The sequence below is a fragment of the Trichoplusia ni genome, chromosome 6, assembly GCF_003590095.1.
Source record: "Trichoplusia ni isolate ovarian cell line Hi5 chromosome 6, tn1, whole genome shotgun sequence".
In the NCBI taxonomy this organism is placed as follows: domain Eukaryota; kingdom Metazoa; phylum Arthropoda; class Insecta; order Lepidoptera; family Noctuidae; genus Trichoplusia; species Trichoplusia ni.
Genome location: NC_039483.1, coordinates 1647864 through 1668044, shown reverse-complemented (window position 1 = coordinate 1668044; position 20181 = coordinate 1647864). Strand labels below are relative to the sequence as shown.

Here is a 20181-nt window from a genome sequence, read left to right as displayed (position 1 = left end):
ACGTCCTGTTTTAAGTTGTAATGGCTAAGTGTCAGTTGTTTGTGACCGAAACCTCCGAGCAGAGGATAGAAGAAGTAATCAGAGACACTCGCGAATTGATTCTTCTTAGCTTTCGCGAAGGGATGCTGTCGCATCGTGTGGAAGTATCTCGTCTTGTTGATCAGGCGGCGGCGTATGACCTCCTCAGCGGTCACTTCCGTCTGCTCCTCGCAGATAATCTCGTCTTGTGGTTTGGTTTCGCTCTGTGGGCGGACCTCGGCTATCCTGTTGACCGCCTCAGATAAAACATCCAACATGAACACTTTGGTAGCTATGGAGTACCGTCCTATATCTGTGTGTATTTCTTTGCACAGGTGTTCAGCGCCCACCCTAGGCTGGCAGCACACTATAGCGACGCACGTGTTGAACTTAATGAGATCGAAGTCGTCTATTTGGTACTTAGCGTCGAGATTTATGAAGAGGTCTAAGAGGTCAACAGTTAGCTTGGGGTCTTCGTTTTTGAGCTGCTTGTTGACGAGATCCTCTGCGACTTGAAGGCAGGCGTCGAGCACGTCCGCGTCCTGCGCCTCGGCCAGCAGCTCGAGCAGGTCCCGCAGGTAGTGCGGCTGCCTCCTCACACTGACCGGCTCGTCGTTGCTCATGTCGTACGGCACGAGGTCGTCGTCCGAGTCCAGGTCCTCCTGCTTGCCGTCCAGCGCGTCCAGCTTCACAGATATTATAGTTTTCACTATCTCCTTAGTTTGTTCTGGGCCTTTGACTGCACATGTGACCATAGTGTTGTGTATTAGTGAGTTCTCGTCTTCCAAGAACTTGTACGCGAAGTTATCGAGGAGCCTCTTTATATTTGGCGCCTTATACACGAATTTGTCGGGAGCTATTCGCCGATGATCTATGAGACATCTCATAGATATATCCTTCAATGATTTATAAATTTCTTTGCAAGTGTCTCCCATCGATTCGTAGTCGAACTCGAGATCACCGGTTTGGTTATCTTCGATTTCGGACAATATTTTGAGAATAATTTCTACGGTCGCCATGCCGACACACCTGAATTCTGCTGAAAACATATCTAGATGTTTGGTCATTCCTTTAAACAATACGGCTTTGAGATCCATGGTTCTCCAGTCCGTCTTGTTCCACAGACTCATGGTGACCCGGTAACGCACGGCGAGCACTAGCAGCTGGGCGGTGGCCACGTGTGCGGCCAGGTGTCCGGGCGGGCGGCCGGCCCCGGGCGGCCGGCTGGCCCCGGCCCCGGGCGGGCGGCTGGCCCCGGCCCCGGGCGGGCGGCTGGTCCCGAGCCCGGCGACCGCGCCCGCGCGGCCCGCGTCCGCCCACACCGCGCTCAGCCGCATGATCAGGTCGCTCATGTTGTGCTCGCTGTTCCGCGTCGTGCACAAATAGTACATTAAATTTTCAGCAATTATTGTGTCTTTAAAATCTTTGGGTTTTATGTTAAACGGTATTTTGTAGCTAAGTATTTGTTGCCAGTCCGGGTTGCAGTTGTAATTTTCTCCAATGACATTATATATTATTTGTTGATTGTTCATATAGTTGATAGGGCACCGTTTGAGGAGCATGATGCTGAGGTACTCGATGGCTTGCCGGATAAGATTCCGCAGGACGGTCTGAATGAGTTTCCTCCTTATATATTTCTTGTTGTCACCGATATCCGTCCAGGCCGCCAGGATGTCGACGAAGCTGAGCACGGCGGGCGAGTTCCCGCTCATGTAGTAATTTGTGATCATTTTTGATATGATATGTGCCAGGATTTTAACGTTGTACTGTTCGCCTTGGTGATAAGTGCTGTCTACCATATATTCTATGGATCTGATAATGTGGAAGAATATGTAATGTGAGTAGATCTCGTGCGAGAAGCCTCTCGGAGTGTCCGTCTTCAGTCTGTTGGCGACCCTCTCCGGCAGCGTTATCAGCAGCTGCACATACATCTCCCAGTTGTCGAAGTGGATCTGTTCGACGTCGTCGGGTTCCTTACAGTTGCGGCGGCTGGCGTCGAGGATGGCAGCGAGCACGGCGTCGCTCTTCACGTACCGCAGCAGAATGTCTGCCAGCGCCTTAAGGGTGACCATGTGGGTTTCGGTTTTCAGGAAGCCGCACAGGAGCGATAACGTTTCGTGGCTGAGAAGGAAGGTCTCTTCGAGGGTGAAGAGCTGGAAGATGTCTTCGCGGCAGAAGGGCCATTGCGGCAAGAGGTGTCGCACGACGGCGGTGAGCAGGTCGGTGAAGGGGTCCATGAGGTCGGGGGAGAGCAGCGGCGGGTCGAGGCGGGCGAGGCGCTGCACCGTGAGCGGCGCGGGCAGGCGGCGGGCGGCGGCGCGCAGCCAGCCCGCCCCCGGCCCCGCCCCCGGCCCCGCCCCCCGCCCCGCCCCCGCCGCCGCCGCGCGCGCGCGGGCCAGCACCGCGCGCAGCCCCGCCGCGCCTGCAAACCAAGCATACCTCAAAGTGTCCAACACAGTTTGGTACATATATCGCGCATGCATCACTACACAAGTCGCTGTACGACGGATTTGTCAACGATTTATCAAATGCAAATAGTTCACCGACGATTTACAAGTCACTCAAATCACAAACACGATTTAATCAAAAAATTACTCCCGAGTTTTTGTTCGTAATATCTATACTGTTGTAATGTTTGCTTATTATTTTTACTACGTATAAACACTCTTTTTGCGCAGTGGGACAGTCAAAGGCTACTATTCTAATTAAAAAGTAAAATTATTCCTACTAAAACCATGTTAGAAGTAGATAGATTAAGGCCCAATTTCACCATACTCTGTTTGTTTAATCATAATTGATCATTTACTATACTATGCACGCCGAATGATGATCCCTATGACAGTTCGTAAGCGCTTAACATTGTACTGACGTCCTGTTACAACAAATCCTTTAGAGGTAAATTCGAAAAAAAATCGAAAAAAATCATAATTGTGTATTATAAAAATGAATATTAAGAAATTATTACGCAATGTTCGGAAATAATGAAAAAGAAAACTCAATGCAAATGTACATATCTCCATTATTACGGCTCGGACCGCGCTCGCAACAGTGTTTCGAAAACTACGCCTTGCGTTATAAAATTAAATAAAAATTGCATCGTAAATTTATCCAAATCTCATAAATACCTATTTTTTATTATGAACGATTCCTAGTTATTGGATACATGAACTGGGCTGCTTTTGTAAGACGACTAAAAAATCACCGATGAATAATACAGAAAAAATACAAAGAAATCAGATTAGGTTCATCTGACACAATTGTAGGTAGGTGTACCAGTACATATGTACAATTACTGAACACAATTCACAAATCTAGAACCTAAGTAATTAATTCATAGACGACTTACCGATCTTATGGATATTCTAATATATCCTCAAACATCCGCAGAATATATAATTTAATAAACGATATCTCGTAGAAAAATCGAGATCGTCGTATTCTTCGAAATGATAATGTGGATCTTTCTACTATCAAAATTTTCGAAAATATAATTTCCATTTTGACTGTTATTGCTTAACGGATGTCTTCACCGGTGATTAGATTTAAAGCCTTGATAAGCGAAGTTAAGTTTAAGTCGTGGTGGGACACTCGACAACTTAACAGTATGTTTAGTGTCTTAACAGATCGTTAAATAATTTACAAAGTATGATGAAACTGGACCTTAAGTATGGGACTTACAACATAGATTAGATATTGTTCTTTTCGAAACATATTATTAACTAGCTGTTGCTCGCGACTCCGTCCGCGTGAACTTCAGACTGAGTTGCTTTCGCGGTACGCTTATTTCATAGATTGATTAAATAAACAATATTCGTGTCATAATGCAAAGTTTCGTAATACTCCCCCCCCCCCTCCCTTAAAATCGAAATACCCAAAAACAGCTGTGCACATATTTCATTACTAAAAATGAACATCATTTAAGAAAAAATCAAAAGCCGTAGTCCATTCAATACATCTTCTAATATATAAAATTCCCGTGTCACGATGTTAGTTACCGTACCCCTCCGAAACGGCTTAACCAATTTTTATCAAATTTTATATGCGTATTCAGTAGGTCTGAGAATCGACCAACATCTATTTTTCATACCCCTAAGTGATAAGGGTTGCTCACACTAAAAAAATATATTTTATTTTTTTGGTAGAAATTGTTTGTTTTTATTTTTTTATAATGTGGCATTAAAAATACATACAACTAGAAAAAATAATATTCGACAAAACGTTTGCTGGGTCAGCTAGAATAACTATACACTTTGACCCCTCCATTACCCCCTCTTACAACCGTTCTTTCCAGTTAAAAGTCTATGTCCTTTCTCAGGCTCTAGACTAGGTATATGTGTATCAAATTACAGGTGAAAGACTTAAAACAAATATTCAACGCTAACGACCACTTTAGTCGCACTTATTAAATTATATAAGATTGTTGGACAAAAAGATAGACTAAGATTGTTCACTTGTATTCAGGTAAGTAACCAAATGCAGTATAAAAATAAATAATTGCTCTACGTACCGGGCGGCAGCGGCTCGGCGGACAACGTGCCCAGGGAGCTCAGCAGGTCCAGGCTTGAGGCTGTGGGACAGGGAGCGCGTTACTACACAACTAGTATGACAGGTTCAAATAAACCAATTCTCTCAATCAATCAATAGATCACTCTAACCAATAGACTGCACGGACACGAGTGGTTGAGGTCATCACGCCAAACCCACTGGGTGCGACGTGTCGCGGGCTCGATCCCCGCGTAGGACAAGCATTTGTGTGATCCACTCATGCTTGTTCTGAGTCTGGGTGTCTTTATGCACGTGATTTGTATGTTTGTGAAACACTTAAGCTCGGTAAACTCGTCTCAAGGAAAACTGTTAACCGTGTTAACACCCAAAACGAAATCGCAAAAAAAGAGCCAAAGAAACGGCTTGAATACTTGTCACAGTAGTGGAATTTATTTTGATAATGATAAAGCCCATCTCGACAAAAACAGCTTGGCAAAAATGTTTTGTTTTGGAATAAAATTTAGCCAAAAGAAGTGGTTATTGTGAGTGAACCGTAAAATATAGAGATATGCTCTCGCGGAATTTTTTTTTTAGAGCTCTTTATGATGTACAATATTTTAGAAAATTATTTTGATGTAACTCGTGGGATTAAGCCAGTGTTTGCAATGAAAGTATAAAAAAATAGTAAATACATTTGAAACCTATAAAATTGACTATGTTCCTCCACTAAATTATGCATAGATTAAACTTAAAAACCTCTCTTATGAATCACTTTATCTATTAAAAAAAACGCATCAAAATCCGTCAAGTAGTTTCTTAGATTTAAGTAGTCAAGGGGAAAAGCGCTTCTGTTTAATAATATGTAGTTATAATAATAATAATGTAATAAAAATAATAATCGTCGTCTGTCGTCGGTACCCCGTCAATAGCGGAAGCGCCAGCTGCAAGCGCGCTGCCTGCCAACCCTGCTGACGGGGAAGATGATGACGGTGCTATAACTGTAAGTACCCAGTGCAGTGATCATATAAGGAGTACATTGGAACAGGCGGTTCGGGAGTATCGGTCAACACCCCGGGATCAGAGGCCGCGACTACCTCGCTTGCCCATGCACAACCGAAACAAGGCGCTAATGGGTGTCCTGGATTCGCTGCTATCTAGTTATTTTGGGAACAGCGAAGACCTCAGTGACACTCACTCGCTTCTGTACTGTGCGGCTGTTGCGGCGTGTCGTGTAGCTGGTGTTACCTTTCGAGACAACACAGCTGCACGGCCTAAGCAAGCAGCACCAGCCTGGCAGTGCAGGATTGAGAAGCGTGTTGCTGAGGCCAGGACACTCATAGCCAAACTTGTTGTGTTTCGGGGCGGAAACACTCGCCCTAGGGTCATGCGTTTTGTAAAGCGGGCGTTTGCTGGGACTAATATTAGCCCCAGCGAATACACCGCCCGAGTTACAGAACGTATTGACTTTTTTAAGCAAAAAGTGTGTGCCTGGGCAAGCCGTATTCGACGGTACAAGACTCGAGTGGAACGATTTCACCAGAACCGTATGTTCCAAAGAGACCAAAGATGGGTGTACAGATCTTGGGAGCAACCTGCGTCGGAGGAGGGTGCCGGACGCCTGCCGGATGATGTTGCCACAAATTTGTTTTGGCGCAGCATCTGGTCGGCGCCTGTAACCCACTCTGAGGGGGATTGGATACGTGATGTTGAGCAATCGTGTGAACGAATAGAAGAAATGGGGGCTATTGATATTAGTCCCCAAGACGTAGCCAATGCAGTCCGTCCGTTGGCCAATTGGAAAGCCCCGGGCCCGGATGGACTGCATAACTTCTGGTTGAAATGGCTACCAAGTTCACATGGTTGCTTAGCATCCCAATTCCAATCTGCCGTAGACTCGGGTGTGCTCCCACAGTTCTTGACTACTGGTTCCACCCATCTGCTCCACAAAACAGGTAGTACCACGGACCCCAAAAATTATAGACCGATAACATGTTTACCCACCATCTACAAACTGCTTACATCCATTCTGAGAGAAAAGATTAATGACCATTGAACGGTTTTCGATCATGTCTGCCTCTCAGAATGGATGTAGGAATGGGTCACGTGGTACTAAGGAGCTACTCCTTATTGATATGACTATTTGCCAACAAGTTCGCCGCTCCAAAAAGGGAGTGTCGACATGTTGGATAGATTATAAGAAGGCCTATGATTCGGTGCCACATGCATGGCTCATGAGGGTGCTAGAGTTGTATAAAATCAATACAACTCTACGCACTTTTTAGAAGTCATGTATGGGGCAATGGACTACGGTGCTTCACTATCCAGGATGTCGGGATATCCAAAAGAGCGGTCAACTTATTAGGATTGAGCGGGGAATATTTCAAGGTGACAGTTTGAGTCCCCTGTGGTTCTGTTTAGCCTTGAATCCTCTTAGCACTCTGCTTGAGAATTCGAGGCTGGGCTATTCGTTGCGGAGAGGAAGCCAGGTAATCACCCACTTGTTGTACATGGATGACCTGAAATTGTTTGCTTCCAACAAGTTGCAACTGATGAAGTTACTGAAGATTACTGAAAGCTTCAGTAATTCCATCAGAATGGAATTTGGTGTTGACAAATGTGCAGTCATGCATGTAAAACGAGGTGGGATTGTAGAATCCCAGGGCATACAGCTCTCGGATTCTATAAACCTGAGGTCCCTCTCCTCAACGGAAACCTACAAATACTTGGTTATGTCAGAGGCGTTAGGCATTAATGTCGCTGACATGAAACAATCGTTACAGACACGTTTCTTTGGCCGCCTGAATAAGGTACTAAAAAGTTCCTTATCGGGCGGTAACAAGGTGCGTGCCTTTAATGGTTGGGTCATGCCCATGCATAGAAAGCATCAGTTTTTTGCAATACCATCATGTAGAACGGTTAGTAGAGCAAAATCCCCCTTACCCCGAACGCTTCAGTTACTTAACCAATTCCTGGACTCAACACCTGAGTGTGACGTGTTTGCGAGTGAAAAGATGCTATTTTTGTCTGAATGTTTAAAGTTTTGTGAGAGAACTGATTGCTGAGAGGTTTATGTTATAATTTTGGAAGTAGTTATTTCTGTTATGATTTTTATTTTTCATTTGAACGTTTATATGTTTTGTTATTTTGTTATTATTATTTTTATACAGATATTTTTTACTTTCTTTGTTTGAAAGCATTTTTTTTATTTATTTTTTTGTAATTTTGTCATTGTTTTTATTGAATAGTGTAATTGGTGTTGTACCGTCTATTCAAATAAATAAATAAATAAATAAATAAATAAATGCCAGTGATAATGTACTCCTTTGGCATACTCAAGTGGACACAGACCGAACTGGACGCCTTGGATAGAAGAGTCCGCACACTGCTCACCGCAAATCGAATGCACCACCCGCGATCATCGGTAATGAGGTTATATATCCCGCGAAAGTGTGGGGGTCGTGGCTTCCTAAATGCCAAGACCCTCCATAATCGCGAGGTATGTAACCTCAGGGAGTATTTCCTCCGAGTGGACGTGGGGATGCACCGAGATGTGGTGGCAGTGGATAAGGGCTTCACTCCGCTCTCTCTAGGTAAAGAGAACTGGCACAAACCTGTCGTACTAAGCGTCAAAGACCGCAAAGATGTATGGCAAAGCAAGGAGCTACACGGACGCTATTATCGGACACTTCACGGGGCCGATGTAGATTTCTTAGCGTTCGTGGCCTGGCTACGCTTCGGAGATCTCTTTGGAGAAACCGAAGGGTTTGTATGTGCAATTATGGATGAAGTTATCATGACGAATAACTACCGAAAATATATAGTTAAGGATGGTACAGTTGACATCTGTCGGGCATGTCACTGTCCCGGTGAATCCTTGAGACATATAGTTTCGGGATGTTCTCGTCTTGCTAACGGTGAATACTTGCACAGACATAACCAAGTGGCCAGGATTATCCATCAGCAGCTTGCTCTGAAATACAAACTTGTGGAATCTGAGGTGCCGTACTATAAGTATGTGCCCGACCCAGTTCTCGAAAGTGGTCATATCACACTGTACTGGGATCGATCTATCATCACTGACAGGACTATTGTTGCCAATAAGCCTGATATAGTGGTGATCGATCGATCAGAGCGTCGGACAATGATTGTTGATATCACTATCCCCCATGACGAGAACCTCGTGAAAGCAGAAAAAGAAAAACAATTGAAATATTTGGATTTAGCTCACGAGGTTGTCGACTTGTGGGAGGTGGACTCGACAATCATTGTCCCGATAGTCGTAAGTGCCAATGGCTTAATAGCCAAGAGCCTCGATCAACATCTTCGGAGGCTCTCGTTGGGCGTCTGGGTCAAGGGTTTGATTCAGAAAGCGGTACTTCTGGACACGGCGCGCATCGTGAGGAGGTTCCTCTCTCTGGAGCCCTGACCACCGGCAGCTTGGGCCCTGTTCCCGTTGCCGGTTGGGCACTATTTTATATTTTTAAATGTATGTTGTTTTTTAGATATATTTAAAAATGTAATTTATATGTATTTAAATGAAATAAAGGAAATAATAATAATAACAGATCTCTTTGGAGAAACCGAAGGGTTTGTATGTGCAATTATGGATGAAGTTATCATGATAAATAACTACCGAAAACCGAAACTTCTCTTGTTTAATTTTCTTCGTACTTATTATCTTAGTTGATGATAAAAAAAAATCGCGCCTAGGGGTATTTTAAGTCGGATACATGAACTGGGCTGCTTTTGTAAGACGACTACAAAATCACGGTGTATAAGGATTGTACAGTTGACATCTGTCGGGCATGTCACTGTCCCGGTGAATCCTTGAGGCATATAGTTTCGGGATGTTCTCGTCTTGCTAACGGTGAATACTTGCACAGACATAACCAAGTGGCCAGGATTACCCATCAGCAGCTTGCTCTGAAGTACAAACTTGTGGAATCTGAGGTGCCGTACTATAACTATGTGCCCGACCCAGTTCTCGAAAGTGGTCATATCACACTGTACTGGGATCGGTCTATCATCACTGACAGGACTATTGTTGCCAATAAGCCTGATATAGTGGTGATCGACCGATCAGAGCGTCGGATAATGATTGTTGATATCACCATCCCCCATGACGAGAATCTCGTGAAAGCAGAAAAAGAAAAACAATTGAAATATTTGGATTTAGCTCACGAGGTTGTCGACTTGTGGGAGGTGGACTCGGCAACCATTGTCCCGATGGTCGTAAGTGCCAATGGCTTAATAGCCAAGAGCCTCGATCAATATCTTCGGAGGCTCTCGTTGGGCGTCTGGGTCAAGGGTTTGATTCAGAAAGCGGTACTTCTAGACACGGCGCACATCGTGAGGAGGTTCCTCTCCCTGGAACCCTGAAGAAGGTCATTTAAGAAGGTTCTCATAGTAAACAACACCTGTCGTCGAAAGCGAACTACCTAATAAGATATAACGTTCGTCCTGCCACAGACCACACTCCCACGGAATATTTTGTGCAATCTATTTATATTCCTAGTTTGAACATAGACATAATGGTGATACGACAAGAAACAAAAACAATTTGCATTAACAGTTATCACCAGTAAGGAACTGGGCTACACAATGATCAATTTCTATCCAAGCCTTCCCCGGCGCTCATGAAAGGATGGAGAAAAAAAATAGATCTAAAAAATCTAACCCACGTTTTAAAAGTAAAATTTTCCCAGTTTTTATAGTTGTAAATTGCATTATCATTTGAAGCTAACCTGAAAATTTCAGCCCAATAGCTTATCGGGAAGTGCCTTAAAATTGAGTTGCAATAATACAACCGGAACGACAAACAAACATACAAGAAAGTGAGTTTATAAAAACGTAGGAAAAATTGCTAGACGTGATCGTAAACTGGTACAGGTGCCGGCCATTAATAGACGTTTCCCATTTAACCTGCCATTCCACCATCAGTACCAGTTCATAGACGTCCGTTAGTGGTTTAAATAATGTGTCGATCTTTCTACGGTCACGAATTTTCAAACTCTTGTGAAACGCCCCCAGGTTACGATGAAATCCTTGTCAAGTCAAAGTCTGCTTTCTCTCCGATGGTTTTTTGTTTAGGGACTTTATATTTCCACATTTTTTTATATTCGAGAATGAGAGAGAATTTGAGCGGCCACCCAAGGCGTGGGGGCAGCCCCCTCCCTGTGTCACTACAGCTCGCCATCATAGCGCAGAACAACTCGACTATCACTTCATATGTTTAGGCGTTATTCAACTCTAAAATATTATTTCTTTTCATTCACAGGAATTGTTTTTGGAAGGACACCCAGTCCTTCTTTAGGGTATGCACTGGGACACAGATCCAACATGCTGAAGACTAGTGAAAACTATGATCTAAAATGTAATGGGGCATCTATCAGGAATCATTAACCCCTCTCCCAGCTGTGGGAGATCATACAGGAAGAATCCAAAGTAGATATAGATTTATGTATATATATCTATGTATATAGACTATTACTAGGTGTATAAAAATTATAATCAAACTGTAAGATTATTAAATGATACAACGGTTTACTCACGCGGATTTATCGCGATTGCCCGATTAGTTTCGGACCCAACCGTTCTTTATCATGAATAATAAATAATTCTCAGGATAATTACAATCAAAATACTGTAAGATGTTATGTCGGCTAGTTATTACAATTGTTCTATGCATCGTAATGTAAATAAATTGGCAGGCTGCCGCTCCCCTACGATAACGCCAGGATATTATTAATAGAATTTACTGCTTTTAGTGGGGGTTTTCACAAAATTCAAGCCACCCGGACTCGGAACTTGAGAGTTTGTGTCAGAACCCGAAACACGTCATGACCCACATACCGCTCGACTGTCCATGCAGACAACATCCATAACGGCCCTACAATTTGCCATGCTACAATGATTATATTTCTATTTTATAATTATAGCTGCTGTTATTGTTCATCATGTACAGTGCCGGCCAAAAGTTTGAGACCACCCTCATCAAGGCATGAAAATGAAACAAAACTCAATATACAAAGCAAGAGGTTTAGTTAACGATTAACATACTAACTTAATAGTACACATACGTCAAGAATAAAAGAAAATATCAACAATTTATTATTCTTTTATAAGAAAGAATTGCCGTTAATGTTCAAAGAGGTTTTTGGTCAAAAAACCCCTTCCTGGCATTTATTACTTTTTTCTCCAGTTTCGGCATACGAACGAACAATTTTTCGATTGTCTCTTGTGAAATATTGTTCGAGCTTTCTTTTAAAGTCTGCCACATGTCTTCTTGTGAGGAGGGACAATAACTGCACAGGTCACTATCAAGCTCTACCCGAAAAATCTCGATCGGGTTGAGATCCGACCTCTGAGGTGGCCGCACCATGTTTTTTTTAAACCCTTTCTGATTCTTTGCCTTTTATATAACCCCGGCATAAGTTTGAACAATGTTTGGGATCATTATCCTGTTGAAAAAAAAACAGTTTCCATTTAATCTCACACTAGACAGAACGGAATTTTGTTGTGGTATTCGATTATCCTGGTATTTTTTCATAATTTCTCCGACTCATGGGTGTTTGTGGTACCTTCGTTGTATCTGAATTCCATAACACAAGTGCTTTAGCAACTTACTTTGGGTTCAGAACAATGTATGTGATGTTGTCCGCATTTATTTATTATTTATTTATACCAAATCTCTGGTTCCAGAGCACGAGAAGCATCCCCAGACCAAAATAAAACCACCACCATGTTTGACGGTTAAGACCACATGGGCTGGCATGATCTTTTTCTCGGCGCTACGTCGAACAAAAATTCGTCGTATTGATAAAAATATTTTAACTTCAGATTCATCTGTCCAAATAACTTTTTTAAGTCTTCTTTAGTCCTGTCTCGATAGATAAGGTCTCACAGCATCGGTTTCTATTAGTTTTGTGGCCAAAGAAATGGTTTTGGAACGGCAACCCGACCAAATAAGTGAGCATCTCTCAATCGTCATTTTACTGTTATTAATGACACAGGTTTAGATCGGATTTGTTCACTTCTGCGCATATTTGTGGTGCTGTTTTTCGTCTATTCCGCTTCCTGGTAACTACGATATAATTATGCTGGCTAGAAGCGGTAGCTCTCGGCCTTACCGATCGCGAACGATCTCGATAACTGCCAGTATCCTTGTATTGTGTTATGAACACAAGTCTTCGACAACTTAAGTTGAGAGGCAACCGCTCGATCAAATTTGGCTTTGTTTTGTAAAACAACTGTGGCATAACGAATTTCACTGCTAATTCTTGCTAGTTTCTCGCGCACTTTAGCCCTTTTAATGTTTTTAGTGTTACAAAGACGAGCTCGGACTTGCCAGGATTCAACTTTATAAAAACTCGGGTAGTAAATATGTTTTAGAAAGCTAAAATAATCCTGAATATATTAAAATGCGAAACAAAATCATAGTTATAAGAAATTAGTAGGACATAAAAAAATTGCAATGACTCCACAACCTGGTACTTGAGCGGGACTCATTAATGTTCTGTGACAATATACATTTACAGCATCATAACTTAAAAATATTCAACAAAAATGACTTTTTGATTTTCTGTAATGACAATAGCATACGCAGGTATTCAAATTAGCTCTTTGTCATAAGCCCTTTCGAAATATTTTTTTTGGTAAAGAAGATTTTCACTAGTGGTCTCAAACTTTTGGCCGGCAGTGTATATCGGATCTATCCATCTACCGCCGACTACAAAACGGGAACAATATTAGAAAAAATCAACAAGCGATTGCTAACTATCATAACACATTACTAACGAGTGAAATTTATTACAGTAAAAGTAGCTTGAATGCTGAAATGCAAAACCTTTATGTTTAAACTTAAAAGTAAAAATAAATAAATTGTCTATTAATAAGTAGAACAAACTGAACATAAGCAATCATACGAAGACAATAAATAATGATCACCAACTAACCTGTAGGCGGCAAACTGCTTGTGTTCAACAGATTACTGTTTGAATTCATCAAATTGTCTGCATTTATGAGATTGCTAGAACTCAACAAGTTATTGCCAGAGTTCATCAGATTGTTGCTCGAAGAGCTCATCAGATTATTGCCGGTGCCCATCAAGTTGTTGCTGGGGCCCATCAAATTATTGCCGGGGTTCATCAAATTGTTGCTAGAGCTGATAAGATTGTTGCTGTTGGCGTTGGCATCGCTGAAGGCGCTAGAGAAGTCGGCGAAGCCCTCGTTGTTTGGTGGGGCTCCGAAGGCGTCTGCGAAATCCCCGAAGTCTTGAGACACCTTGCGGGCCGCGGGGGGGTCGTCCGCACTAAACAAGTAAATAAATATATGCTAACACCACTTAAGGTTGCAGAAAGAGTAGATACATTATAAGGATTTGAAAAGCTAATACAAATTTTAATCAATGTACCAATAGGGAGGTATTAAAGATACGGCAGTTGGAGAGCTAAGCAAAATACAGATATTAAACCTAGTAGATTATGGATTTAAATAATTTCAAACTATAGCATTTTTGATGTGACTTGAAAAAAGCGCGACTTCCTAATTAGGCTGTCAGATTAAAGCCGGTAGGCGACTGGGAGTAGTAGCGCCAGTGGGCATGGCTTCGACAAAAAATCAAACTTCAAAATATTCACCGTGGATCAAAATCATCCAAAACAGTTCCGTGTGTGGGAGACGGCGGGGCCGGCGCGCACGTCTTGAACAAGTCGTCCAGCAGCTGCTGGCCCGCGCCCGGGGCCGGGGCCGCGCGCGGGGCCGCGCTCGGGGCCGGGGCCGCGCGCGGGGCCTGCCCGTACGACGCGGCCGCGCCTGGGGCACAACAGAGGTTCACTGTATAATTCTATAGTTTATTCTTCAGCAAATACCCTAAGAACTAACCATACTTTCTGGATTGAGTCCTTATTGTTTTATAAACATTTAAATCACGTGCACAAAGACACCCAGACTCAGAACAAGCATTCGTGGATCCAAATGGTTGTCTCGCGCGGGAATTGAACCCGCGACACGTCGTACACAGTCGGTTATTCGTGCAGTCATATATATCCCATCAAAAACATTTTCATGAAAATTTTGCTAAGACGAGCCCATATGACTCGCACTGTCAAAAAGATATCAGATCTCATGTAGAGCCAAGCTTCTAACACTACACGCCCTAACTTAACAAGGCTTAACTTCACAAAGTCTACACCTTAGTCAAAATATGTGGCTTGGCCATTTCACTACATTCAGTTCGGCGTAAGGTGAAAATTTAATTCACTGTTCATTACTTTTGTGTTTTACAATAGTTCTTGTAATTAAATGATGTAACGGTTTACTCACGCGTATTTATCAGGGTAGCCCGACTAGTTTCGGACCTAACCGTAGTCCTTAACCATGAGCAGACGCGGCGGGATCGCCAGTTCGACTCGCGATCCCGCCGCCATTTTAGATCAGATTAGACCTCTAGCGTCAAAATTAAAAATTACAGGTCTCATACAAACTCCCATCCCCTAGTTTAAGGGATTGGGGGATGAAAGTTACAAGTTTTATAATTTTTGTTTGTGTGCTAATACTAGCTTACATACAAAATTTCAGCTTTCTGGGACATTAGGAAATACCCTAAGAATTTTGATGATCATCAGTGAGTCAGTGACGAAATCAGCGCTTTTTAGATATAAATAAAATCTAAAGTATAAAAGCTATGTAATTAAAACTTTATATGTTCATTAAGTCCGCTATTGACAATATATCCAGAAAACTTTGTTGATCTAGCATAATCCAAACCCAAGTTATGAGGGTTCAAAAATACGACAAAGCGCTTCGAGAAAAGGCAGGTAGTGACCGTGCGCTTCGCTGGGCTCGTCTTGGCGGGGGCATTACCTTGCACCCAGATATAGGAGAATATAATAATATCGGTGGGTAGCTACCGAGGTCGATCTTCTTGACGGGCGTGCTGGGCTTGTGCTTGGCGGGGCTCTTGAGGCTGATGCTGAGCGGGCGCGGCGCGGGGCTGCTGGCCGCGGGGCCGGCGCGCGGGGGGCTGGCCCCCGGGGGGCTGCCCGCCGGGGGGCTGCCGGCCGGGGGGCTGCCCGCCGGGGGGCTGCCCGCCGGGGGGCTGCCGTCCGCCTGCGAGTCGCGGTACTCGTGCTGTCTGCGGAGGACAGTGTTTCGAAGGTTCAAAGTAACACAAACACTTGTCCATACAGTAGCAGCCTATATTTTAGGTCCAGATTAAACCGGTGGAACGATTTAAACAAAGTCACGGAACGGCGTTCATTTAAAATTGGGAACCACCAGAATGCTCTCCATTATTTTATCGAGAAATACTAATTAAATATTAATGCTACTTATAAAAATAGACAGACTAACTTGTGGGGTCTCCTCTGGTGTCCGTAGTCACCGTCGGAGTCATCTCTGTCGTAGTCCTCGTCGTCGTTCCTCTCTTTGGGCTCTTCTGTAAAGACGTGTAACCATGAATGTTGAGGCTAGTGGTGAGTAAGTATGAGTATGTAGGTTTTGTACCAGATGCCGGCCAGCCGCGGTCGCAGTAGGCGGCCCAGGCGGGCCCCGCGCGGCCGCCCAGCTCCGCCGCCTCCGACGACATGCCTGCAACACCAAACACAGTTTAAAGCCTATCCAACATACTAGATGATCCCACTTCACACAAATTTGTTGAAGAACATATTTCCGTAGCTGACTTTTGTACCTGGTCTCTGCAGTTATACTGAGCTCTAGGGCTTTAACTGCTTCACCAGACGAGACTTCACAAGCCTTTCGACCGAGCAATGATAACGGTCACTGAGGTCACCACCCCCTCGCTATAAACCTTATGACTACCGCTGAGTTTTGCAGCCTTAACGACACAGAAAAATCAACAACATAAAACTTAAAGCTCTTTCGAATTTAATGAGCTGTTGTGACTATTATAGAGTGCTCAATCAAGAGTTTGATACTAGAAGCTTATTGATTAGCAACCAACATGAATATTTCCGCCAGTAGCACGGTAACACAAACACACAGCTACCTATATATTTGTCCTTGTTTTTTTTAGCCTTCTTGCGTTCCTCGCGTAGCTTCTCATCGTCCTGGATGAAGTCGATCAGTTCGCGGACTTTGTGGCGCACGTTTATACCCTGTAATGTAACAATGTTCGTCAGGATTATACCGTGATAATTATTAAGACGCTTACGCTAACGCTTTTAACATCAAAATCAAGTTTTTATTTTCAAACAGGCTGTTTTCAGGCGCTTGCAAGACGTTACAGTTCCAAGATGTCATTCCTTTTGCGTCGCGATGCTACACGCAACTAATGTCCTACGTGGTTTTTGTAATTCCTTCTCGAATCATGGAGTTGTACAGTACAATTTTGTAAGGCGGTGTCTTGGGCGAGCGACGAACGCGATCAAATCAAAGGCCTACGCTACTTGCGGCTTATGTGACAGTCTCTGGCGAGACGCGATGTAATGCGAACTTGTTTTGACCAGATGTGAACTATATACAATTACAGAATTGTACTGAACTTCTCCATGATTTGCCAATTACCAAAGTCACGTAGAACATTTGTCGCGTGTAGCATCACGACGTATTACACCGTGACGTGTAGCGTTGAGTAACGTCGTATTCGTCGCTCACGCAGGACACCGCTCCACATATTCGCCAGGAACTGATAGCTGAAGTACCTCTAAAATTCTCGGGTTATTTATTTCGCCCCCAAGGATCTTAAGCAAGTCTGAGGCTACAGCCGCATCACGACGTGGGGCGAATCTTTCAGCTGTCAATACAAGGTACTATTTTCAAGCTCAGTACCAAAAATCAATAAAAATGGAGCAGTAGTTTAGTCGCAAATGATTTTTTAAGTTTTTGCCCCGTTTGAACACGATGTATCTTTCCTAACAGCTGATTATGTCTACACGCATGGATCATTCACCTTACAACGATAAATCTGAGTATAACCTACGACGCGTTGTTGCCGCTCTGACGCAAGTCACAAGTCGGCCGGCCGCGGCCGCCTTTATACCTACGAGATAGCGACTTTGTCCCCTAAATATCTGAGGTCAACTAACTATCAGTTACAAAGGGTGGTTGCGTTTCACTCTGATTTGTTAGCTATTTTATAGTTTTTTTTTAAATAAAAAATGTAATTTTTGTTACTTTTAACCCGTGTAGAATTAATATTTAACACGTATAGTATACGTGGTGTAATTTAACGCCCCCCCGTCACATAAACCCTGTATAAATAGTGTTGAGGGCATACTTGCACTAACGCGAGATAACTTGACCCATATGATCTGATTTTACACCGGGTAATAACTGACAGTTAATAGCTTTACGGTTTGAAAAAACGTTTGTTAAAAATTATCTTTACCTGATGAAGTAAGTACTTTGTACTTGCTCAAAACTTCACCGAAATATGTCGCATGGCGGTTGCGATCCCGAAACGAGGGCAAACACAATGCGAAATAAAAACTTTCGATAAGTTGACCGTTGTAATGATTGGACTCCTTCCGAGTTAAGTATACCAGTATACAGCATAATGTGATCTCGCAATAATGGATCGCAGGTTTCAACTTACCGGATTGAAAAGTGTAAATTCATTTCAATAGTTGTTTCTGACCTGATCTTTTCCGACGTCGTCGACGTAGGTGTAGTTCTCGAGCGACCGTAGGTCGTAGATGTGTTCCCGCGCTGACGTCACAACACGCTCAGAGCCGTTCCGGACCAAGTAGCTCAGTAGCAGCAAGCACTGCGACACAAATACAATGAAAATATATAAAACGGACAAGAGATTGGTGAACAATAACGTTATTAAGGGTCCTTTGAGGTAAGGAACTTTAAAATTATTAAACAGATGCAACTTGTAAGAGAACTTGTGATCGAAACCAGAGGAATCTGGGCTCAAAGTTCAGTAATATTCCCACATTTTGGGTTTACCCCTATATTAAATTTATCATTATGAGAAAACTATTAGATAGATGGGATTAATGTTTAGAACGCTTATGACTAACATTTATCTAATACGTATACGTTAATTATATCATAATTTTAATCTATCTATACTAATATTATAAAGAGGAAAGATTTGTTTGTTTAACACGAATAGGCTTCGAAACCACTTGACTGATTTGAAAAATTCTTTCACTGTTGAGCGATAATATGTTCAGCGGGGATAATGTAGCTTACATTATCCCCGCTGAACGTATGCTATAATGTATTTCAATTCGTATGCTATAATGGGTTCCGTAAGAGAATTGCGATATTGTAACCCAAGGTATCACAACTTATATTTTCTAACCACGCGGGTGAAGTCGCGGCAACTGCTAGTCTTGTATAAATTAATAGTTGTGTGCCTAGTCACAGTTGTCACCTCAATCCGCCCAGTCCATGGTTTTCTTGACTTGGTATCTATCGAATGAAGTTCAATTTACATTTCGATTGTAGAATTGATTGAGTGCCGCATTAAGAAATTGTCGCAGCTGTGTGCTGTGTTTGTGTTGTGCAGTATGCAGGATTGTACAAACATTGGACCGCTTACAAGTTCTGATAATTAAGGATTAAGGGCGTTGTGTTCGTACAATGACAATGTTCTCCAATTCAGTAATGTCAATACACCGAGAAATTAAAATTAAAACTGTTGCAACAAAATTCGAATTCTTGTGGCTAGTATAAATTGACCCCGAGAATTAATATTATCGAATCATTTAATAAGGATTGGTATGAAATAATTGTTTCTTACTATTTAGGTACCACGACAGCGAGGAGGCCCAGACGCAGATGGCGGGATGACCTGGATTCATTCTTACCGAACTGGCCTCTCGCGGCTCATGAGAGAGAAGAATGGAAGAATATTGGGCCTCCCCAATCTTCTTCATTTATTTTTTGTTAATTCAGCATGTTCGGCCATTGTATTAGATTTGACCAACCACAGATCCTCGCTAAAGAATCCAAATTCCTACCTAGGATGTTTCGCGAGCCTATTAAGATTAAAAAACACCCTAATTTCAATAGAGAAGATGGCTGGAAGATATCACCTACTTGGGATCCAATAATAAATAAACTCAAGGCCAAACCCAAGAGCAGCGCTGCAAGACATCAAGACACAGTGAGCTCATACTGCGTAGGTCGGACCACAAATTATTAATTAAAATATGAAGGTAGAACGAGCAACATCTTCTGTCAAGATGAACGCCATCTCAGTCTGCCAGTGACCATGATACCTGCAAAGGTTTCGAAACGTCGGGAACTAAAATCTAAAATTAAACCGCGATAAAATCCGTAAAAGTAGTTTCATTTCAATGTCTAACATTCGCGTAAACCTAAGAAACCACTAGTAGTGAAAGGTTTACCTTTGTATTGTTTATGCAAACTGTTGAAATTAAGTTCTATTATATTATTCAGTGACATTCAAAAAATGCTACCTACTTAACCTAAATAGAATCCATGGATTTTTGACAGTAATGGTCGCGTTCTGGCTACTGACCTTGTATGTCCTCCGCCAGTGCGAGCGGTTGTCGTGAAGCATGCGGCGCCACAGCATGGACATGACCTCGGGGAAGTGTTCGTACGTGAAGGTGGCGAGCGCCAGCTCCTGCATCTGCTGCCCGGTGGGGCCCCACGCCTCGTCCGACGTCGCCTCGCGGACTTTGCCTTCCACCTCCGTGTAATTCATCACCACGTTTGTGCTGCAATACAAGATAA

The 20181-nt window shown here is 42.9% G+C and overlaps 1 protein-coding gene across 1 annotated transcript in view; it reads right to left on the bottom strand.

Moving 5' to 3' along the window:
- The window catches only part of LOC113495091 (clathrin interactor 1), a 29574-nt gene that overhangs the window by 4257 nt on the left and 5136 nt on the right, over nucleotides 1-20181 (bottom strand). Inside the window, exons 2-10 of the mRNA XM_026873685.1 lie at nucleotides 19964-20165; nucleotides 18101-18229; nucleotides 16511-16619; nucleotides 16009-16092; nucleotides 15856-15940; nucleotides 15414-15637; nucleotides 14142-14316; nucleotides 13458-13813; nucleotides 4526-4585 (exon numbers count right to left, since the gene is read on the bottom strand). Coding sequence (XP_026729486.1) covers nucleotides 4526-4585; nucleotides 13458-13813; nucleotides 14142-14316; nucleotides 15414-15637; nucleotides 15856-15940; nucleotides 16009-16092; nucleotides 16511-16619; nucleotides 18101-18229; nucleotides 19964-20165 — 1424 coding nt within the window. The remainder of the gene's footprint in view (nucleotides 1-4525; nucleotides 4586-13457; nucleotides 13814-14141; nucleotides 14317-15413; nucleotides 15638-15855; nucleotides 15941-16008; nucleotides 16093-16510; nucleotides 16620-18100; nucleotides 18230-19963; nucleotides 20166-20181) is intronic.